The 21,685-nt window shown below is 52.9% G+C and overlaps 9 protein-coding genes across 9 annotated transcripts; 5 read left to right on the top strand and 4 right to left on the bottom strand.

Annotated features, from left to right (window-relative positions):
* Positions 1 to 981: 981 nt before the first annotated feature.
* Positions 982 to 1,618, top strand: M421DRAFT_200459 (uncharacterized protein). The gene has a single exon (XM_033588105.1). It carries the CDS (start codon positions 1,100 to 1,102, stop codon positions 1,568 to 1,570), a length of 471 nt encoding a protein of 156 aa, XP_033453831.1. The 5' UTR covers positions 982 to 1,099; the 3' UTR covers positions 1,571 to 1,618.
* Positions 1,619 to 2,245: 627 nt separating this feature from the next.
* On the bottom strand, positions 2,246 to 4,664 carry M421DRAFT_415924 (peroxisomal membrane protein). Its single transcript, XM_033590882.1, has 3 exons — positions 3,719 to 4,664; positions 3,270 to 3,672; positions 2,246 to 3,207 (listed from the first exon to the last, which is right to left on the bottom strand). The coding sequence occupies exons 1-3, from the start codon at positions 4,266 to 4,268 to the stop codon at positions 2,601 to 2,603; spliced, it is 1,560 nt and encodes a 519-aa protein (XP_033453832.1). The 5' UTR covers positions 4,269 to 4,664; the 3' UTR covers positions 2,246 to 2,600.
* A 135-nt stretch (positions 4,665 to 4,799) lies between these two features.
* On the bottom strand, positions 4,800 to 6,256 carry M421DRAFT_415926 (glycosyltransferase family 8 protein). The gene has a single exon (XM_033590883.1). The coding sequence runs from the start codon at positions 6,069 to 6,071 to the stop codon at positions 4,863 to 4,865; it is 1,209 nt and encodes a 402-aa protein (XP_033453833.1). The 5' UTR covers positions 6,072 to 6,256; the 3' UTR covers positions 4,800 to 4,862.
* A 785-nt stretch (positions 6,257 to 7,041) lies between these two features.
* M421DRAFT_88766 (uncharacterized protein) lies at positions 7,042 to 8,331 on the top strand (the record flags this gene model as incomplete). Its single annotated transcript, XM_033597696.1, has 5 exons — positions 7,042 to 7,256; positions 7,405 to 7,428; positions 7,595 to 7,847; positions 8,084 to 8,177; positions 8,210 to 8,331. The coding sequence occupies 5 exons, from the start codon at positions 7,042 to 7,044 to the stop codon at positions 8,329 to 8,331; spliced, it is 708 nt and encodes a 235-aa protein (XP_033453834.1).
* Positions 8,332 to 9,847: 1,516 nt separating this feature from the next.
* On the bottom strand, positions 9,848 to 10,597 carry M421DRAFT_52423 (uncharacterized protein; the record flags this gene model as incomplete). The annotated part of the gene is made up of 4 exons (XM_033595020.1): positions 9,848 to 9,974; positions 10,023 to 10,153; positions 10,217 to 10,423; positions 10,547 to 10,597. The coding sequence occupies 4 exons, from the start codon at positions 10,595 to 10,597 to the stop codon at positions 9,848 to 9,850; spliced, it is 516 nt and encodes a 171-aa protein (XP_033453835.1).
* Positions 10,598 to 11,272: 675 nt separating this feature from the next.
* Positions 11,273 to 13,913, top strand: M421DRAFT_200616 (cephalosporin C regulator 1). The gene is made up of 3 exons (XM_033588106.1): positions 11,273 to 11,972; positions 12,020 to 13,674; positions 13,727 to 13,913. Exons 1-3 carry the CDS (start codon positions 11,374 to 11,376, stop codon positions 13,774 to 13,776), a joined length of 2,304 nt encoding a protein of 767 aa, XP_033453836.1. The 5' UTR covers positions 11,273 to 11,373; the 3' UTR covers positions 13,777 to 13,913.
* Positions 13,914 to 14,648: 735 nt separating this feature from the next.
* On the top strand, positions 14,649 to 15,847 carry M421DRAFT_88769 (PLP-dependent transferase; the record flags this gene model as incomplete). Its single annotated transcript, XM_033597697.1, has 2 exons — positions 14,649 to 15,219; positions 15,267 to 15,847. 2 exons carry the CDS (start codon positions 14,649 to 14,651, stop codon positions 15,845 to 15,847), a joined length of 1,152 nt encoding a protein of 383 aa, XP_033453837.1.
* A 584-nt stretch (positions 15,848 to 16,431) lies between these two features.
* Positions 16,432 to 17,631, bottom strand: M421DRAFT_415930 (uncharacterized protein). The gene has a single exon (XM_033590884.1). The coding sequence runs from the start codon at positions 17,594 to 17,596 to the stop codon at positions 16,715 to 16,717; it is 882 nt and encodes a 293-aa protein (XP_033453838.1). The 5' UTR covers positions 17,597 to 17,631; the 3' UTR covers positions 16,432 to 16,714.
* Positions 17,632 to 19,266: 1,635 nt separating this feature from the next.
* On the top strand, positions 19,267 to 19,662 carry M421DRAFT_200662 (uncharacterized protein). The gene has a single exon (XM_033588107.1). It carries the CDS (start codon positions 19,355 to 19,357, stop codon positions 19,571 to 19,573), a length of 219 nt encoding a protein of 72 aa, XP_033453839.1. The 5' UTR covers positions 19,267 to 19,354; the 3' UTR covers positions 19,574 to 19,662.
* The last annotated feature ends 2,023 nt before the right edge of the window (positions 19,663 to 21,685 follow it).

A 21,685-nucleotide genomic window follows, 5' to 3' on the forward strand; every position in this document is an offset into this window, starting at 1 on the left:
CGTAAGCACCTAACCTTAGTGTTGACTTGTTGGTTTGAAGCTCACAAGATGTGTTGGACCATGGCCATCGATATTTGAGGCTGTTCAGCACGCGGTGTTACACCCGCCCGCTACGGCTGCATGAGCTCATTTGCAGAAGTATCTGAGCCATCGCTTCATTCCATCGAAGCATCTTCGAGCTCTCGCACTGTGAGCTAATCACTAGCGCGATGTGACTGACGATTCTGACAGTTCCTCAAAACAGACATCTCCCGCTCACTCGGACTGAAAATGACACCTATCGTGTAATCTATACTGAGAAGTTGAGTGTTTGAAGATCCTCGATGACGACGATGTCTTCTATCCCCATCATACGACGACACAAGACTACCGACCAAACGGCTCCTTGGGAAGGCATTGTCTTTACTCACGAAATCGGTACTGATGAATTGAACGAAGCTCTCAAGATCTCCTTCTCACAGTATCGGACCCTGCGCGAAAGAAAATGTGCCGCGGTCATTGCATTTTTTCGACAGGAACTCAATGACATGCAGACGAGCCTGAACTACATTGCGGCAACACCTGGGAAGATACCACCGAGTCCAGAGTGTACTCGACCAGAACTCCAGATGGACGGATGCGGTGGCGGTGACTCGAGAGACTTCTGCGCACCGCCTGCTTCTCCAGCAAGCTCACTTAACTCTTCAACACATCGAGACTCAGATAAGCGTTATTCAGCTGTACAGGCCGCTTCCTCGCTTTCGTTACCCGCGGACCCAACTCTTGCTACGTCAAGCACCAATCTCGTCTTCAGTGCATTCGATGGGCGGCCTATGCATCAGAAGACAAAGAGAAAGATGACGTCTGAGGAAAAGCACGAGTACAGGAGAACTAGGCAACGAGGAGCATGTTCTAAATGCAAACGCACAAAGGCGAAGGTATGTCTGGACAGTGTTGACAGCTTCACCTGGTCTAATGTTCTTCAGTGCAGACACATGAATAGCAAAACTTCACTTGACGATGCCACAGAACCGACGGAGAGCTTTCAAAGGTTAGTCCGACGAGACTTCAAGATCACATTGCTTACTCCTGTTACAGAGGTATCTCACTCGAGACCGACATGAGCGATGCTATGCCTCGTCAAGCCATCCGAGTCGAGCAGACCTACGGCACATACCGCCACGAACCCGACACGTTCCATCAATGTGCCGTGGCATCACAGCATCCAAGCCGCTGTACAAGCAACACGTCCGAGCGATCGCCAACCGCCTCGAACCAGACTCAATGGCTAGTCGGGACAGACAGTCAGTACGATTCTTCGGGGTACGTAGATCAGTCACCTTCGTTTGAGCAACATCAAGGCATTCTTCCGAACCACCAGTTGTCGCCCTACTGGAATGATTACGACCGACCGGGTGTAGTCCAGGCGGATCACATGGGTTCTTTTCAATCCGATTTTGACGGCCAAGATGGATCTGCATTCCCGAACTCTCCTACTATCTACGTGCAAGGACCAGATTTTTTTCCATCTGCATATCCGTCATTCAACCAGTGGGACCAGGACAGTCCACAAGGCACCGGCAGGATTTGAGATGCGCGGACTTTTGACCTAATTTGAAACACATGGATCTATCCTGTCAGGCGAAGGCAACTTGCAAAGGATACGTACACGACCCTGCTCGTTGTGTTCAGCGAAAGCTCGCAACTACAAGCCATTCTTTCCTGAACTCCAGCCAACATAGGCTTACTGGACACCTGAACATCGTGCACGGGATTCCTTCCTGTAAGAGCTTTCGCCTCTTTTGCCCTGCTGCCGCAGCGGAGCCCCAAGGATCCAAAACCAGGCCGTGCATGACCAGGTAAGGAGTATTATGTTCTCTTCTCAGTCCAAGCTATACTTTGATTCGGCCTACTTTTGCCAGACAGGTCCATCAGGCAGTCTCTGAGCCGCTGGAACGTTTCGTTTAAGCGACTTCAATTTCAACACATTCGTACAAAGATCGCGTCATGTCCACGGCTACTAGGCGTCCGACCTAGGAGCTTGCTGTGTCCCGGAGCAAATCACCGGTTATATGCTTTGGCCAAGTCTGCGCTTGCATGTTCGATTACAAAGCCTCGTGGCAGTGCAGAGCTGACGGCAACTTTTCAGGCGGAATATGGACGCAGTTACAGTCGAAGCCGCAGAGTCGCCCTCTTCGGACACACCGACACCAGCACCAGTACCGGCGCCCACATGCACGAACGAGCTCGCATCGACATCGACCACGGTGACGAGTGTGTGATACAGTTCGACAAGCGATCGATTCCACGTGGAGGCTTTCGCGCTTGAGTGGCTTGCAGGTACGCGTCACTCAGGCGAGTTCGCGGTGTGGTGGTTGCGAGCGCGGATAGCCTGGAATTTTCGTAGAAGATGGAGTAGTGGAAGATAGGCGGAGGAGGACGCGCTGAGGTGCGGGCAGACTGATATGACGCTAGCGCGTACACGAGGGACGAATAACACAGAACTAGGGAGGCGGATTGTTGGTCATCGGGTATCATTCATACAACATGTACGGATGCAACGTAGCCCAATCTCCGTGACTGTAGCCAGCGCTGCACCGCTCGCTCCGCTCCACGAGCCCTTAGCTGGCAACCGCCTTGTCCCACGCGCTCTCAAAGCTCTCTTCGGCCTTCTCAATCTTCTCCTTGACCTCCTCCTTCAGGTCCAGCAACTCACTCTTCCCAGCATCTGTCGCAACAGCACCCGTTGCACTTTCAGTCGTCAGCGCCGGACTCTCAAACTCGAAATTACTACTGTACACCACGGCAGCAAAGGCCTCCAGCTCGCCAACCTGCTCGATCTTCTCCAGATACTCGTTGTTCGCCCCAGCACCAATGTTGTGCGCCTGCCTGCAGAACACGGCCAGAGAATTGGCGACCTTGGCTTTGACGCCGTCGCCCACAATCTCGGTGACGCGGGCGCTGTCGGCGCTGATGGGCGGGATCTTGTAGGACAGCTGGCTGATCTTGACGTCGATGAGATGCGAGAAGGACGCGTCCAGCAGGCGGGTCAGGACAGACGTGAAGGCGGGCGAGTCTATAATGTCGCTTGTTTCGTCGATGAGGCGGCGCAGCGAGGTGGTGGTGGTGGGCGAGGTGGACTGCGACGAGGACGTCATGCCGGACTCGGCGAGGACGAAGTCTTCCTGGTCGGGCGGCGGGAGTAGGTAGGCCAGCCATTTGCATGTCCTGTCCATCAGCGTTAGTGAGTGGTCTGCACCATGCGGGGTGTCAGGAAGGGGGTCGGCTACCGTCGCTCTTCCTCGGTGGAGCCCTCGACGCGCTTCCGTACTTCGAGCGTCAGTTCGCTGAGCCTCTCGATTGTAATCTCCTCACGTGGGTTGAGCAGGCCGAAGACGTCTTTCACGGCGACCCGTACTTTCTCGATCAAGTCGATGCAGCCTCGGTGCAGAAGCCACCAGCTCAGGCTCAGGTAGCGCCGGTTCGTCTCGAAGTCGTTGCCGTAGGCCTGCTCGAAGTTGTCGTCGTCGTTGTTCTCGAGGTTGATGCGGGAGGCCGAGTCGGCGGGCGGAGGCGCGGCCAGTGAGACGACGGAGGCGAGGTAGTTGCGGCGGCCGAGCAGGTTGAGCTGGATGCGGGTGAGCAGCGTGAGGAGGGAGATTGTGTAGAGGAGCGTGAAGGCGCGGGTGATGGCTGGGCACGTCAGCAGTCAAGTCGTGATAGCGATGGGGCAGCGCACAGCCTATCTTCATTTCATTCCACAGCTGTGCCTTGCTCTTCCGACTCGCCTTGGCCGTCGCCCTCTCGCCCGCGGCCGCCTCGGTGCCAGCCTCGCCAGACACGGCGCTCGCCTCGTCCAGCGCGACTTGGCTGGCGTGCACGTAGCTCTCCGAATCGTGCACGCTGCTCCGGGTGCCGTCTTCCGTCGCATCAGCCACACTCGGCGGTGCACTGCTCGCAATCTCACTCGGTCCCACGCTCCTCGCCAGACGCTCGGCCTTCTGCCGCTGCAGCTCCTCCAGCACCTGCTCGACGGGTATCGCATCGAGCACCTTCTCTGTGGCCGTCGGCAGGATCGCGAGCACTGTGAAGGTACAGTCTTCCTGGTTCTGCTCGAAGCGCCGGCGCAGGTTCTCTTTCGCGATGCGCTCCTCGCTCATGCGCTGCCGTGCTTCGCTGAACTTGCCCAGCGCATACTGCCCAGCGAGGTATGCCGTGCCGACGACGCCGGCACCGATGGCGAAGTTGGCGCGGTTGCGCCGCAGCCAGTTGCGCGTTGATTGTATCATCGTGTGCTGTGGGGGTGCGATGCCCGGAGCTTCGCGTTGAAGCTGGGTCGCGTGGGCAGGTCGGACGTCTCGGTGTGCAGGGCGCGATTGGTGGACGAGACGGTCTAGCAGTCGTATGCAAAGGCCATGTATATTTGCTGCGCGAATCGATTGTTTGAGGAAAGAGGACAGGCGAGATGCAGGAGTTGCTGGTGGAGAGTTGTACAGCTGTGTCGTGACGTGGAGGGCAATGCCGAGGTTCTTGCCGGAACGGGAGATCGGCTCCCTACCGGTACTGCTCCGACCTCCTTCACATGAATCACAGGATGAAAACCTGTCTCGATGATGCAGGACCAGCCCAACGACATTTTGGACTCATTGGTCTTGGGTTACACCATGCGCTTCTGATGTCAACATCTCCGGAAGGATGGGACGAGCACCCTGATGATGCCTGATGAGCAAAATTGTCAACAAGCAACTTAACTTGGTAAGCTTGATCATTGACTTGATTGGATAATTGGAATTCAATCAATTCAACAGTGATGAAGTCCATGGCCCTTCCACAACTCAGGGGTATTTTCCTCCACCGCAACTCCAAGACGCCCTGCTATGCAATCAAGCCTCCATGATACTCCATCCTTCGCCCCTTCCCCTTCCTCTCCCACGCACAACAGGACCGTGCCCCCTCTCAACCTTCCTCTGCAACTGTGGAAACGCGCCCCCGCCGTTCTGCTCATCAGCCTCCTTCCCATCCTTCCACTTCTTCGCAAAGTCCTGCGCGCCGCCTCCTACGGCCTTCATCTCCTCATTGTCTTCTCCATTCTCGGCAGCCGCGTACTTGCTGACGGTTGCAAGCAGTCCAGCCTCGTTCTGATTCACCCTTTCTTTCTGCCAGTTCTCGTACTCCCCCCACCACCACTTGTGCGTCTCGCTGTCCTTGCCTAGGTATCCTGCCGTGCCGTCAGGCTTGACCCGCGCAGCCCACGGCTTGTCCACGATGTAGTGCAGAACGCCGACTTCGTCATCGACCCAGATGTTCGGGTGCCAGTACCGCCACGTCTTCAGCGCGTTGGTCCTCCAGCTCAGACTCTTCCAACGGCTGTTGAATGCTTCGTTGAGGAAGTCCTGGTCCGGGAACTTCATGGCGCGCAGGCGGGTGTTGCCTAGTTCGTTGAATTTGGCGAGGACGAAGTCGCTCAGTGCTTTCGAGGGGTGGTAGACAAAGGTTCCAGAGTTGAATTGGCCGAACGTCTCGGGGTCGTTCGTTACGTCAGGGACTTGCGAGGAGTTGGTGAGGTGTGTGAATGCACAGTTCTCCGGCACCCACTCCTTCGGCGCCCAGCTGTCGTGGTCTAGGTTGCAGACGCACACGTGTGTGGCCATTATCCGCATGCCGTCCCCGCCCTCTAAGTATGCGTCGTTCTCGGCGTTGAATATCAGACGGGATGGGTTCGAGAAGATCATCATGTCTGCGTCCAGCCAGCACAGGCGCTCGAAACCAAGATCATAAAGATCGAAGACGCGCAACTTTGTCCAGGTGTCGATGAAGCGCTCTGCCACCATGCCGTGCTTGGTGCCATCTTCTGGAAGTCGCAGGTGTTCAACGGGTCGAACGATTATGTTGGAGTGTTTGGCTTCGGCTTTGAAGGCGGCGATCGAGGCTTCGCCTACGGTGTCGGGGGTGTAAGTGATGATCAGTGGTGTCTCTGGTGAGTGCTTCTGCAGCGTGTATGCGAGGAGTATCGCGCCGGCGAGGTAAGAGGGGCGTGTTAGGAGGGTAACATAGGCGTTCTTCTCCGTCTTGGTGTTGGGCTGGTCGGCCATTGTGAGTGTGAACAGATCAATGACTTGCAAAGACAATGGACGGCACAAGTCAAAGCGGATTGGAACTAGCAAAATTGGCGGTCGTACAGCAGCAGCTACACAAACTAGTAAAGCTGATGGTTGCGGTCGTTCCTGCGCGTTGAGACGCGCCCCGCAACGCTTCTGACGTCACCACTCTCGCCTGATCACGTTCCCTCTTCATGAATCGATGAGCCTCCATGCACCAATCTTCAACGTTGTGAAGTCGACTTCTCTTGGCGGTTAAGAACGTTCCGCGACTTGGTCTGGAGGTAGTCCAACCAAATCTAGAGCCAAACATCCCTCCATGTTTTCTCATCAATGACCCCACCATTATCAACTCCTTCAGCAGCTGTAGTAAGCGTCGCTACAGTACAATTCATGTTTGCGCAGGGTGCTCTAAGCACCTTGACTGAGATGTCTTTCTCGTAGCCTCGCAGCTGAATCGCTACGTCATGGACGAAGTAGTGCACTTCCTTAACCGTGAGAGACGCTCCTTGGAGCGCTATCTCTAGACGCGGTACAGCATCTGTACGAGTGTTGGAACAAGCTTTGCGAAAGAACGTTTGAAGAACCTCCGCGTGCTCGTCTTTAGTTTCTGCACTGATGAAACAGCGATAAAACTGAGCGGGGGTACGGACCACTCAGTACTTTCGGCAGATGTAGGAAGCGGAAGAGCTGCTGGCCACCTTGACGCGCGAGACGGCTCATGAGGAGGGATTGCGGAGGAAGCTCAGCGATAACCTTGGAGACACTCGGTGGCATCGCGAGTGGCGATGGCTGTGGTGGTTGCGTGATCGTTCTGGAGATGGACGACGCGTCGAGAAAATGCATGCAGCTTTGGGAAGTGAAGCTACCAACATCATACTTGGGAATAAGGCAGGTGCTCCTATCCTTTAAGGAATTATTTAGTCACATCTAGACACCTCTTTATCACGCTGCCCAGCACGCCATGTCTGACTACAAGCTTCCTTCCACTGCTTCACCATCACTATCGGAGTTCTTCTGCAAGCCGAAATTCCTTTTCACGGTGGTCGCAGCGAGCAATGGTCCGTTTCACTACCGCAGATCTCGTACTAGCAGGGTGATAGCCACGCCATCTGAACTTGATGCTGTGTGCGGACTTGGTGATCAGATATTCGTAGACGATGATTTGAAGTTCTGGTGGTAGATCGAGAAAACAGAATGTCTGTTCCGCACTTCTTGACGAGGTTCATGCAGCTCTGCAGTGACCTTATTCATGGCGGATATCTTTGCAATCTTATGGATATTCTGAATGAGAGAAGGAAAGTGGTCTCCATTACATACATCCCAGGCTGTCTCATGGTTGGGAAACAGTGTAAGTGTACAACTACACAGTGAGATTGTTCTCGTTTCGCATCAATGCGGGAAGTAGCGAGCAATGTACGAACTTCCTCGCCACCATCAAGCCCAGTTCAGGTCCCACGCCTCCTCGTCAAGAACACCCTTGTACAGAACTTGAGATTGATCTTTACCACCTACAGGCTCCTCGATCTTTCGAATTTTGATGTCCAGGTTGGGAGCCTTTTCGTAAATATGGATCCAGATATTGCTGATCAGATCGGGATCCGCTTCTTCAAAGTAATCCACAAGATCTTCATCCGTAACAGTCGTATCAGAGAAAACGACCTCGACGGTCAAGTCACCCGAGTCTCCGTTCTGGATGAAATGGTCAAGAAAGCTCAGAACCCAGTTTGCGAGAGTCAATGTTGTGCTCGATCCACTTGCACTCAAAGAGTGTGTCGTTGTTTCTGAAGGAGTGCTTCACGAAAGTCTGTACTTCCTTGTGACACTTTGTGATATTGTAGCCTTTCGATATGTACTCCCGCGCTTTCCGCAGAATATGCATTAGGGCGTCGGTCGGGCTGTGGTGAAGTATCAAGACTTCAGTACCGCAGATGTCGAAGACAGCTCGGGGCGGCTGTGTGATCTAACGAAAACATCGGAAAAATGGGCGCCGCTCCCACTTGCAGGAGCTTGCATGCCTGATCGAACGGCGGGAGAGCGTCCTGACTGATCAGGGATATCTCGAAGGGGCCATCGGCGACGGTGACGACGTGCGAGCGGGTAGGTAAATGCCCATATACCATGAAGCGTAGTTCCTTTGGAAGGTCGAGAAAGGAGAATGGTTGCGCCACGATGCGTGCAGCGGGGTCGCCCATATTGGGAAGCCGTTACTAACATTTCCGGTCAAGGAGAGCAAGTCATGGTTGGTAGATAGGTTGGCCTCGAAGTGTTGGCCGTCGCACGCAGTAGAACTTGAAGGGTTTGTGGGAGTTGGGCGAGGATAAAAAGTGAAACCGGCGCGATTTTTGCGCTGCAAGCGCGCCATATTATCCAAGCGTCGGAGCTGCTTCCACCTCGACTTGTTACGCCTGTACAGTCTCGAGTCTGTTCTTGCATGTCGTCGTACAGTCTTTTACTTCCAATGAGACCATGTTGAGAAGCAACCTTATTTGATTGGTCTCTCAGCATGAAAGAACTCCTTGTGGACCTACCAGTATCTTTCTTCTGAGACGCCACACAATACTGAACTTTCTCCTTAAGCACATTCCGTAGCTTTAAATGTCGGGGTCATATTGTTCTGCTATGAGGCGCAGGTATGCCTCGTGTTTGAACCGATCTTGGCTACGATAGCGTACACTTCCCTCCGCCGCTGCCCGTAACGTACCCTCTCTCGATGGAAACTTGGACTCTATATGAACTATCCCCGAACAGAGAGCCAACGAATTCACCTACAATACCAGTGTAGTTCTAAACCCTATTCTGGGACTTGCTGAGACCGGCCTCTGTCGCCGTTTTGTCAGCAGACCGCGCAGAACTGATCAGCAGTGGTACATGGCGCCTGAGAGTAGGACATTCGAGCTGTGATACAGTCCCTGCAGCGTATTTGTCGAGAAAAAGTTGGCATATGATATAAATCGGTGGGATTTGGGTGTAGGTACGCAGGATTGCCCGCATCGCGCTTTGTTGAGATTGACGGTGACGTTACAACGGCCACAAGCGAGTAAGCCAACCGTAGTCATCTAGACATAGCTCCTCAGGGATATCGAGAATTTGGGAGATTTGGCTGTGAGCCAATCGTGAAAGTCGACTTTATGATTGTATGAAGGCGACAAATGCCATCGAATGCAGTGGGTTTGACAGTCGTCAGGGTGGGAAGGCAAAGACAAGTTGTCTATCTGCACCTAAGATGTGAACACCCGGGTTCGTTCACAACGACCTCCCAGGCACTTTTATCTGCCAGTTATGAGTAAGAGTAAAGACGAGGTAATCTAGACAAGACGATGATACGTTACTTCGTATGTTCAGTCACAGGGACTCTGTTCATTATTAAAGGTTGCGATAGGAATGCATTGTTGAAATTCGACTTGTCCAAGCTAAGCATCATGTCGAACCGGAAATGCAACAACTTGCTTTACAACTACATTCCAAAACCAAGGATGAACGTAGACATTCGATTAAGTCGTCGAAGGGAGCCTTATCGTGACGCGCAGGGATATCTTCTTGTACTCGCCAGAACCGCTACGCTCGCTAATAGAATTCATAGGTCGTATAATTTCGTGTGCAAGATTCCTCCAAGCCGCAATAGCCGCACACCGTATAGGATCAATCTGCCGCATCATCAGAAGTTCTTGATCTGTTGTGCTGCAATTTATCGCTCCGGCTGTTTTGTCCACCACCTCTTCTTTGCCTGGTCATGCGGCCATCAGAAACACGTCATGGACAAGAGATGCTTAGGAGGCGTGGGACTTGCCAGCCGAGTCAACCTTAGCGCGGAGGTCGGCGGCAGTAGAGCCGGACTCAGAGAAGTAGCGCGAGAAGACGGGCTGGAGGAAGGAGCGGAAAATGATCTGGGCACCACTGTCGATTGTCAGTTGTTGTCTGTTCATGTTGATGCGCGTGGCTTACGAAGTCTGGGGAAGAGCCATCCACAGAATAAGGACGAACTTGAACGTGTAGTAGAAGGGGAACCAGTAGACGGCGTTGACGGCGCTCTCGAAGACCGTCAGGAACGCGTAAACGACCCAATAGGTCAACCACTGGAAGTGTGTTAGTATGTCCAAAACAAGCATGCGCGGACACCCGCAGATTTGCTAACGTACCTGGGTGTCATCGACCTTGCTGGCGCTGAACAGGGCGTTCAGCGAGTAGTAGCCGGGGATGATGAATCCAGCAATGTTGACGAGGAACTCGCCAGCAATGTTGAAGAAGATCAAGAAGAAGTAGAGGCCGGCAAGACCGAGAATGGCGTAGACCTTGGGAACAGAGGTCTGCTTCTCGAAGTTGTTGAGGGCGGGGTACTTGGAAAGCTGGGACACACCATCAAGTCAGCCAATTTTGCCCAGATTTGGATGCGCAACAAGCAATGATGCCGCGATAGTGTCAAACATGGTTCCGCGCCCGAGAGGCTCCTCCTTGAATCATAATCTTACCTCTTTGTCGAGCTGCGACAGGTGCGCCTGGGCTCTATCCTGGACAGACATGATGGATATTGTTATGGGGGTTGGTGGGAGATTTAGGAACGTGTTGATGGAGTGAGTTTTGTGCTCGTGTGACTGGAATAGAGTGCTGGCGATGTGGCCTTTGAAGGAAGAGGGTGGAGAAGGATAATTATGGGGGGACGGAAGGCACAGTGGGCGTGCGTTATGTCATCTAACCACTTGCGTCATCTTTCACAAGCCAAACAGCAGGAACGATCGGCTTTCGCAACGTGTGCCTGCAGCAAACAGTGAGATTACAGGTGTGAAAAGCTTGTACCGCCAGAATAGAACACCAATGTTCAGATTATGAGTCTTGTAGCGTTATGTCGACAATTTGGAGTTGTAATCATCGTGCATGAAAGCTGGAACGCACGTGACTTCTGGTTGCTAAACCTTTGGTGCAAAACCGTAAACAACCAGCCTTCCCCCATAACAAAGCTCGATACTGAGGTTCGCCCTCCCCCAACGACGCCGTCTTGGTCCCGGATATCCTTCTCTTAATATTTTTACCTCAAGTCCCATCGCACTCCGGACTACAGTACGTGCTGCCGCCATCACCCGCGTCGACGTTTGCATCAACACATCGAGCTATCGCCCTGGACTCGAGATAGCCTCCCCGCAAATAATACCAGCATCGCATCGCTTTTGCAGAGCTTCTTAAAGCTTTCTACACATATCCAGGCACCTTTGAGCCGTTCTTGTAGCTTCGAAGGTCGCGTTGCTACCGCATTGTTTTGGTGTAAACAGAACATCATCTGCCGCCCGGCCCATTTCCAATAATGGCCACCGACATTCGCCGATCGCGGTCGAACACTTCAATATCAACAAGAAGCAATCGTCCGCTGTCGCGCGCGTCGACGACGAGTGTGCATTCTTTTGATCAGCACGACATCCAGCCTCAATTTTCCCAGTCTCAACCGCCACGGCCGGCGCACTTTTCGCAATCACAATACACTACATCGTTCACTGGCGAACCACTTCAACCCGCCCTACTACAGGCCGCGCAGCATGCGAGCGCGCAGGACAATCTGATGAACACGTCGATGGAAAGTCTGCAGCAATATCTCGGGTATCCCGTCGATGCCAACCAGAACCCCATCCATACGAACGGCATGCCACCGCAGCCTATGGACGCCCATGTGTACCACCAGTCCATGTCACAGCCGCCGCCACAATCGCAGTACATGACACCGCTTGTCGAAGTGGAGGACAAAAAGAAGAAGGGCTCGACGTCAGGAAGCGCGACGAACGACAAGGAACTACGCCAGATGTTGCAGCAGAACGAGGGTCGCAAACTGAAGGACGTGGCTGCAGAGGTCATCCAAACTGACAGGACGTCGAAGGCGGAGAAATCCAAGCAGCTGTTTGCTATGCTCTGGTCAGTGTGCTACACCTGTCTCACAACGACTCACTAACATCTCATAGGCTCAAGTCTGTTTGCCGTACTGCAAAGACGTCCGTACCGCGCAATAGGGTCTACTCTAAGTACGCAGAGCGTTGTGGTACTGACCGCGTCATCCCTCTCAACCCTGCCTCGTTTGGCAAGCTCGTACGCGTCATCTTTCCAGGTATACAAACGCGACGACTAGGTGTTCGCGGAGAGTCCAAATACCACTACGTCGACCTCGCCCTCATCAACGACAGTGACGATGGAGAGGATACTCGACGACCAAGCATTGGTCCTACAACACACCACAGTATGAAGAGGCAGCAGTCATCTGGTCCGAAGCTCGACTTCAACTCTATACCACGTCTGCCCGCTGACAGTGCGCAATTCCCTCCACCTGATACTGGTATTGAGTCGACATCCACACAATATGCACCAGCTGGATCCAAGGGGCTTCTCTTCGCCGATATCTACTCGAACCAGTACCGCCCAGCCAACACTCGCACCAAGACCTGTTACGAATATGAGCTGAAATTCCCAACTGCGGAAGTACTTGTAGCCTCAGATGTTCTCGAAATTGAACTTCCAGACATCACACCTTACCTGCCCGCACGCACTGATCCGGACTCAGCGGACAATTTAACGGCCATGTACCGCTCCCACGTTACGTCTCTAGTAGACTCGGTCCGGTACTGCAAGGAGAAGCAATTCTTCCGACTCTTTGGTACCTTTCACGGCACGTTGACAGTGCCAGTGCAGAAACTGTTCGCCTCGCCAGAGCTCGCGCCATGGATCAAGGAGTGCGATTGGATGATGTACCAAAAGATGATCCGGAACGTTTCCCAGCTCACACTGCAGGTCGCACCGCCCATCGTCCTCAGATTCCTCGATAACGTCGCGAAGACCCTCCATGCACACATCAGCAAAGTTTTTCAACCCTTACCTGTACACGTCCTAGAGGCCAAGCTGGAGCCAGCTACAAACTTTGCACACCTCTTGCGCCAGATGCTACGAGTAAACTCGGCCGCGCACGCGGCTGCTGTCATGCTCACGGCTGAAAACCACCGCACACAGATGTTCGCAGACTGGCTCTCGCACGTGAACATCAAGCGCGTCATCGCCAATGAGCTACCTGGGTCTTGTAGCCATGAAGAAGTGTACCGCATTTTGATGTCCGAGATCCGACCCATGCTTGGCCCATTGCCACAGGACATCCAGTTGCCGACTGGTAGCATCTACCACGCCACGTACCCCGACCCTCCCGCCGATCCTACAGAATCCGTCATCGACCGCATCGCCGCCTTCCTCACACGATTGCCTTTCCGCTTCCCGAATACGCACGCTCGCACTGTCCTTCATTGTATCAATGCGATTGGATCTGCTGCAGTACGAGAGATCACAGTTGAGAATGGTATCAGCTTCCAGGCTTGGTGGCTGACCAAGGTCTTCGTCGATGAAATGGCTCAATGGCTCGCGTCTTTGGGCGGATTTCTGGATCACAGCCCGCCGAACTGGAGTTCTCCTTCTTACTCGCCAGTTCTCGAGGAGTCTGTGCATGCAGGCATGACCAATGGTGGAAGCGGGAGCAACAACGAAAGCAGATACAGCAGCCTGGATGCCGAGTTTGGGCCAGATCAGTCTTTTCTGTCCACTACTTCAACGGCGATGCAGGAAAACTCTAATGCGAACGAAGGTATGCGTCCCGATGTCGTATCTTGACCGGCTTGGTAATTGACTAACACAAGATCATCAGTCAATGCTCGACGAACTGCTCAACAACAATATGATCCCATGAGCTTCAGTTTCGACTATGACATCCACGCGTCCCAGCAGGAGCACCACGATGATAGCGGCATCGGTCTCCTTGACGACGGCCTCGAGACGAAGTTCCCATCCCACATGCAGCAAGACCTGAAGCCACGTTTCTCACACTCGACCACACCGCAACTGCCCACTGGCGTGAGCTAGCCGCTTTTACTAGTTGTCAGACATCAGCAGGTCTGGCCCAAACCCTCTTTCCTGAGATACCATCACTTTTGCTTTTTGCGCTATGACGTCTCCACGAACTTATGATACCACCAAAAGCTGTTGGTTTGTCTGGGAATGTCTTGCTCATCTACCTAATTTTGTACATGCGCTGTAGTCGCAAGGCGTTTTGCTGTTCATTGCTACTTGCTGCATCTTTCAGGCGCCTTTGGCTCGCCACGGATTACGTTGTTATGTTCGCTATGGCTCTCGTCGTTTTTTTTCAGTCGTTGCTTTAGACTACTGACCATGTTCTCTTCTTGTTCATACATTTGAGGCTGCGTTGACAATGGTGCGCATTGGTTTATTGCGATCTTAGCTTCCTCGATCCTAGAAGGTCACCACAAACATCGGAATCATCCAAATTATTCCTCACCGCGCAGCTTGTCACCGACTCGGATTCTTCCGTGCATGCAACGACATGCATGCACTAATATCTTGGTGTCATGCAGATCATTGGTTGTTCGTACCTTGATGGCCTAAATGAGCACGTTAATAAGCAAGCACTTTACTCCGATCACCAACTCCGAACAACACCACGGATTCGGACTGACCTCGAGTTGATATAACTACGCCACCAACCGTTGGGAACAGAGGTTTAAACAACGCGATTTTCTAACAGTTCCCCAACAGTATCGTCCCATGGCGCTCTCTCCCCGCGGCCACGCCAACGCCGCCCAACTCTCTATCCCCTGGCGTTTTGCCAAACCACACACCTACGACCCCATTACCAACCCGCGCGGTTTGATCTCTTTCGCCACGGCAGAAAATTGTCTGTTTCAGAGAGAGCTACACGACTTCGTCGCCGAGGTTCCTATTCCGCAGGCCGCTCTCCGCTACGCCTTCGGTACAGGCGGTGGTTCACGCCTGCCCTCTGCTTTTGCAGCACACATACATGAGTACTTCGCTCCTCATGAATTGGTGAGAGGCGAAGATGTGAAGATCACCGCTGCGGCAACAGGCTTGCATGATGTGCTTGCATTCAGTCTTTGTGCTGAAGGTGAGGGTGTGTTGACTAGTCGACCTTATTACGGGCGTTTTGAAATCGATTTTGGTAACAAATCAGGCGTACGACTGGTGCCTGTTGATACAGACCACGAGGATTGCTTTGAAACAGGGGTCGTGAACGCTTTTGAGAGGAAGTTGGAGGAGTGTGAGAGACAAAACATAAGCATAAGGGCAGTGCTGGTGGTTAATCCGCATAATCCGCTTGGTGAGTATGCTGGTATGGGAGGGACTGATGATGCTGACAAGAATTAGGCAGGTGCTATACAAGGGAGACGCTGATCGAGCTTATGCGGTTCTGTCAGAGGCGTGGGCTGCATTTGATCTCTGACGAGATTTATGCGCTGAGTGTCTTTGAAAATCCAGACGCTCCGGACGCCACGTGTTTCACGTCTGCGCTCTCGATCAGCCCTACTGACGTAATCAATCCGGATCTTGTGCATGTCATCTACGGCCTGTCGAAAGACTTTGGACTTGCGGGTCTTAAAATCGGTTGTCTCGTCTCTCGCAATGAGCAGCTGAAGAAGGCAGTTACGGCGGTGCAGAGATTCTGCGGAGTGAGTGGGCTGAGCGTGGCAGTTGCGACGCAGATGCTGGAAGATCGAGATTGGGTCAGGAGCATCGTTGGAGTAAGCAAGAGGAGGCTGGCGCAGGCGTATGCCTTCATCACCAGACGTCTGAAGGTCATGGGTGTTAAATTCTTCGAAGGTGGAAACGCTGGCTTCTTCCTCTGGATTGACCTCACTCCATGGCTACCGCCTGTCAACTCCGAGACCGGAGGAGCGACGAGGGCAGCAAAGTGCAGTCAAAAAGATCTTTACCACCATCAGATCTAACGAAGCCAGAAAATCAACCGTGATACTGGTGATTAGCTTGCCCGAACAAGCGATATTATAGGTGCAGAAAGCAGTCGTCAAACGGGAGGCTGGGACGGAACCCTTCAAGTTGACAAAACCTTCCGGACTGATTCGAATCCTCGTCCACTACCAAAATTTGGGTGAGGTCTCTGCGGCGCTTACCCGTCTTCGGTATACGCAAGCCAGTGATGGATCCTTAGCCATTGAGGACCACTACCGAGGCATTTTCGAGTCCAAGGACAGCGAAGAGGGCAAGATCGATCACGTCCTGGTCCAGATGTGGTCGCGCCTGGCCAATCTCTATACGGACAATAAGATCGAGGTTGGCATATGGGTAGACCCCAGCGCCCCAGTGGACTCGCTCTTCTCACACGCCCGTCAGTACACCACAGACATCAAAGACCCGTAGTGGCAGGATACGAGCTCAGAGTTCACTGCTGTCTTCAACTGGTCCAACGCCATAAATTTTCCCATCACTCGCGACCCGGAGGATGTTTTCAATGACTTCGAGAACGAGATGACAGTCGTCAAAGATCCGTCGCCGCTGAAATTGAGGGATGAGTGGGGGGTGGGCAGCTTTGGAGAAGCGTTCCTTCGTGCTGAGAGGAATCAGCCGAGGAATAGAAGCTGAGACATATACATAGAAGGTCTCGATCTACGAGTCTAGTATCGTGAAGGAAGCCGGAGACTTCTGACGGCATTGCAGCCTACTGTGCATTGACTAAATTGCCCTAAGGCGGGGCGCGAGAGCTTGTATATGTTGCGTTGCATTTTGAAGCCCAACAACCTATTCATACATGATGAACGGCCCCGAGATGACTGATGTTTGGTCTCCTACACACATGGCTACCGCTGTCTACTCCACTCCGCATCCCACCGGGTCTTCAACGACCCTACCAGCTTCAGTGACCTTAGTAATTTCATCCCACTAGTTGTCCCGTAAACCAAACTTCGCATATCCATAGCATCATCGAGGTCCTTCAACACGTAGCTAAGCGTCTCCTCCCATATGTGTGAATCGACTGGGTTGTCATAGTACTGCGGACCAGCCATTCCGACTTTGATCGTCACTCTACCCTGTTTCTTCATCGTTCGCCAGTAGAAGATCTCCATGAACTGTTCGAGCATGTGCAAGTTGTGAGGGACGAGTGAGATCTCGATGGGGAGTGCGTGCCGGGAGGAGAGGTTCTGCTGGACTTGGTTGATGACATGGGTGAGCGTGAAATACTGGAAGTGCTTTGTGTCTTCGACGGTAACCAGCTCAGAATCCAGCAGCCAGTCTTCAATCTTCTCGTTGGTCTTGAGCTCCTGGGGCCCTTCTGCACAGCTGTTTAGAGGCGTCGTCCAATTGAGAATGATGTCCAGAAGACCACCCTGTTGCGAGAATACATCGAGGAAGTCCGCGCCGCACAGAATCTTGAGCTGAGTTAAAACTGGGTGCTGCCTTCTTCTTGATATGATGTGCAAGGCTTCGTTGTAGATAGTGCGACACGTGGTGAGGATGGAGGAAGGAGGCGTTTGCACAACAAGAGTAACGGATTGTTTGGAGTCTGCATCTCCATGTACAGTATTCAAATCTCTGTGGAGAAGCTGCTTTTTAACAAAGAACGACCAGTCGCGCCTTGATAGGGCCAAGTGGTCGATTACGCAAGGGATGCGGTCGTAGACCATCAGCCGGAGTTCTTTTGGAAGGTCTAGAAAGCGAAATGCTGTGCCATACTGCATCATGGAGGAGGCCCGAGTCTGTGCCAGGAGCAATTGCTGGGAAGGAGGGGTTTTATCATTCGCACCGACGACCCGAATTCGGAAGCGGGCAGCCTGACTATGTAGGTAAGCGCGTTCTCCACCTTCGTCACATTCTCTTGACACGTCTGACATGCATCATCAACAGAGCTTGTCGCATTGAACATGGCTCCGCTAAGCACGGGAGGCTTGGTAAATATTTAGAAAAATAGGGTATTTGGCCATAAAAAGAGGGTAAAGAGGGCAAGATGTCCTAATTCTGGGTTGATAGCCAGGATAGAGAACAGTCGCAGACATCAGTGGCGAGAGGTGGATGAGGATCTTTATAGCTCTCGTCATGCGCTGTGAATTGATGCAGCCAGCGCGAATGACCCAGAATGGTGATGAAGGATGGGATGAGAAGGGTGTGAAGAGTAGATTTACTGAAGAGAGGTACCCATCACGATCTTGGCAGATGTTCTTGCGATTACATAGCAAGTTCTACGATCGAAATATTCCTCCAGCATCTCGTTATCGCCGGCCTGATGCAGGCTTGTAGGCTTTGGAGGACATTTTGAGCGTGTATTAAATGTGATCACATCCCTCCACCCTTGATGCGGGGCTTCGTCTGCCTTGATCGCATGTCTTAATGCGCAACAGCACACTTTTATGAGCGTGCACCTCCACCTTGACGCGTCAAGAGAAGGACAGCTAACACTTTATTGGCCGGCAACTGTAACGGTGGATAATTCAAACTATGTACAGTTTCGGAAACATTCGTGGCATGTACTGCCAGACATCTGTGTCTGTGTCTTTGGGCTGCGCCGGTTTGTCGCTACTGGTCTCAGCTCCCGCGTGGCTCAGAAGGCAGGAGCGAGCGGTCAAGAAGCAGACAACCACCACAAGCTCAGCAAACCGTCACGATGGCCTTCCGGCTACAAGTTCACACTCAGCATTGTCTTCTCGTCAGATGATCGAGAAGTGCCATGTAATGGGCGACTGCCGCTTGAGTGCCGACGAGACGTTTTTCCATTTTATGGGTGATCGCATTAGCACCATTATTGAGGGAACAGGCTTGCAGATCAACATCCTGGAGGAGTACAACCTGCAGGAAGGGGATTGAAAAGTCAACTGGGAAGGGCAAGACTTGCTCTGCTGATAATCCGCGGTCAAATTTTGATAGTAGTGGCATAATACATACAGAAACATATTTGATATTTTACGCCATCAGCACGATTCATCGTGAGCTTACCAACATTTAATGAACACTGGTGTTCCCGAACTTCTCCTAGGTCTTGTCAAGTACCGCAGCAGACATCACACTGTTCCATTAGTGCTGCTTTGACATGTTGTCAATTTTATCAATACAGGGTGCCCTGGTCCCATCCATTCCCTAGTTTGAGACTTTCTCTTGCTTTCACCGCAACGATTGAGCCATTTGTCTAACCGAAGCGTGAAGCAGCAAGAGTCTTTCAAAGCAGATCTTCACGTAGCGGTTAGGCGATCGTATCAGTTCACCCTAGCGCATATGATCGGGATCCCACCTGCAGCCACTGCTGGAACAACGGAGATGGAGGCGCATATGGATCGTATCCTATGGCTTCCTCTATTCTGCAGTAGCATCGTGAAATGCACAACAAACTCGAAGCAGCTGGGCACAGACACTCACTGCGGTGTTCGGCGACGCAAGAAGCCGCAGATTGGAAAGAGAGACCCGAGGGCCGGGGTCAAGCGCTGTGCAACGGGGCCCTCGACATTCGGGGAATGCGTGCAGGATGCGTGGAAGTCACCATGCCCGCCACGCTCATCTCGTTCAGATGCTGCAGGTCAGCATGTACTCAGATATCGCGAGCCCGAGTCAGTGGTGACTGTGGAAGCACGACTGCACGACGTGACGAATGGTGTGGTGGCGGGCCCGGCGCGGTGGTCGTGGGTGAGACAATGGCTTTGTACGAGACTGTACTACATTGTGCAAATTTTTAATTTAGGAGAGAGGTGGCAGAGATGCATGATTATCTAGAGGCGTTCCTCGAAGAGGTGAGCCACGGTAGAGTGAGATAGTACCTAGCTACCGGTGAAGTGGAACTGTGGCTGCACACACGATGCATTTTGCTTCTTCTCCATATCTCGGTGGAGCTGGCGAGATGAAGCTGCCATTGTGTCACTGCGAGGCGTTTTGCTGCGCACGTGCGCCCATGTGGCTGTGATCATGTGTGAGCAGTGGAGGCGGGTGCCTGCATGCGTGTATGCAACGGTCGCTGAGATCGAGGAAAGAACTGGGCATAGGGAACGAGACACAAGATGTGAGCGTGCGACCTTTCGACAGATGAGACATGCGATCGTTTTCTGGGAATCGTCAATGTTGGGGCACAATCGAGGTAAGAAAGTGTACCTACCCAAAGGGGAAGGTTTTACTGAAGCGTCGATGACAGCTACCTTTTCACTCACCGGTCTCGGCGCATAGACTCATCGCTTCTCCGAGGAACATCGGCGTTCTCGTTCTGCATACCTCACATCCTTCACCTACCTCGCCGTCCTGTTGAATCCTTTGCACTCCGCGGCAAGCGTATCGCGGGTCCCAGATCTCGAGCTCTGTTTGACTGGCAGCGGGAGTAAGACGAAACCCCCACTCTAATCCTTCGAGGATATCTGTCTCTACCTATCAGACATCATACATCGCATTCCCAAATCATCGAGCTGCGCAGCACACATGTACCCCACTACGTTCAAGGATGCTCGATGCTGTTTTCAATCTTGTATGCGAACGCGAGCAGCTGCCCATTATTGACTGACTCGCCTGCGTCCCCTTTCGCACACCCTGGTCAATTCAAATCACGACGGCCCAACGCAGTGGTAACTTGGACTCGGAAGATGGATAACCGACCGAGTGGCCCGGGAAAGCTGAGCTGGAACTTGACATGCCAGCTTCTGCATTCTATTGGCGGCTCGTATTGACCATGTGTGCGCTGCAGAGCCCAGTGCTGTATGGGCGATAACCTTTGCGCTGACAGGGAGCGGGGTCGTAGCGTGCGAAGACCCCAGTGACGAGGACTGATGAAGACAACATGACGAGTGAACGAGGCAAAGCTCGTTGCACACGTGCTCGTAGTGTAAACGTTGCAATATGCGGAGACAAAAAGGAATGTCTAAGGGTTTGGAGTTCCTGCGTTCTGTGTCAAAGACGCTACAACATGACAGCCGCGGTCCCGCTGGACCAAGACAGAAATTTGGCCTGTGCTGATAAGCTCATTCCTTCATCCCTGCGCGCTCCCCACGGCCACTCCACGCACATGACATGACTTTGACATGGCCACTCATCTTGAAAGCGCCGTTCGCCGCAATGCGACTTGGATGGATAGTCTCGAAGCCTCACTTGACGCCTCGAAACTCGCTTCCTGTCAACGTCTAGACGTCATTGTCGATGATGGTTCTGGCCATTTGCAGGCGCGAACGACAGATCTGCAATTAGTCTCCGCCGATGCCTCACGTTTTCGTCCTCAATCTTTGGGCCCATAGAGGTGAGGCTGTTCGCCATCCTTCCTTTGATCCTTCATTTCCAGCTTCGGGGGCTGGCTCCTCCAACACACATTTCAGCTTTCGCGCAACACTTTGACATCATCGCCGAATTCACAGCCCTGCCAACTGGGAGTGCCCTGGAGGCGAATGCGACCCAGACTGTCGGGTTTGCGTGTTTCAATACTTCATTGGCTGCCTGATCTTGCTCGAACACCCCGATTTGGCGACCCGCATGTTCGGGGAGCTCTGACCGCAGGGTCATGCCGGCAACGCGGGATGGACAGTGTGCTGGGACGGCGCATGGTTTCGCCCTACCACGGAGATAGGCAGTGTCATTTACGAGATGACGTGAGCATCTGGAGGCCTGCGACCACACTATGATGTCTTGATGTGAAACGTAATGGTAGAGTTCGCATACCGACTGAGTGGATTGTGCAAGATATGGTACGGCAAACGGGAGTGGTTCCGCTGTCCAGCCCTGCGAGTCCACATGGCCCAAGGCGAAATCGATCCCACGAAGGCGGGGTCAGCAGACCGTCATGGCCTTCATGTGTCCTCCACGTTGTGTGTTAGTGATTG

This window comes from Didymella exigua (assembly GCF_010094145.1).
Source record: "Didymella exigua CBS 183.55 unplaced genomic scaffold M421scaffold_2, whole genome shotgun sequence".
Taxonomy (NCBI): Eukaryota; Fungi; Ascomycota; class Dothideomycetes; order Pleosporales; family Didymellaceae; genus Didymella; species Didymella exigua.

Bases quoted from the DNA above. Each gene is read 5' to 3' on its own strand.
- M421DRAFT_200459 (XM_033588105.1), top strand. From the start codon at position 1,100: ATGAGCGATGCTATGCCTCGTCAAGCCATCCGAGTCGAGCAGACCTAC.
- M421DRAFT_415924 (XM_033590882.1), bottom strand. From the start codon at position 4,268: ATGATACAATCAACGCGCAACTGGCTGCGGCGCAACCGCGCCAACTTC. The intron at 3,673-3,718 runs GTGCGCTGCCCC...TGACGTGCCCAG, and splicing joins GAATGAAATGAAGATAGGCT to CCATCACCCGCGCCTTCACG. The intron at 3,208-3,269 runs GTAGCCGACCCC...GCTGATGGACAG, and splicing joins TCCACCGAGGAAGAGCGACG to GACATGCAAATGGCTGGCCT.
- M421DRAFT_415926 (XM_033590883.1), bottom strand. From the start codon at position 6,071: ATGGCCGACCAGCCCAACACCAAGACGGAGAAGAACGCCTATGTTACC.
- M421DRAFT_200616 (XM_033588106.1), top strand. From the start codon at position 11,374: ATGGCCACCGACATTCGCCGATCGCGGTCGAACACTTCAATATCAACA. The intron at 11,973-12,019 runs GTCAGTGTGCTA...AACATCTCATAG, and splicing joins CAGCTGTTTGCTATGCTCTG to GCTCAAGTCTGTTTGCCGTA. The intron at 13,675-13,726 runs GTATGCGTCCCG...GACTAACACAAG, and splicing joins AAACTCTAATGCGAACGAAG to ATCATCAGTCAATGCTCGAC.
- M421DRAFT_415930 (XM_033590884.1), bottom strand. From the start codon at position 17,596: ATGATGCAGTATGGCACAGCATTTCGCTTTCTAGACCTTCCAAAAGAA.
- M421DRAFT_200662 (XM_033588107.1), top strand. From the start codon at position 19,355: ATGCGTGCAGGATGCGTGGAAGTCACCATGCCCGCCACGCTCATCTCG.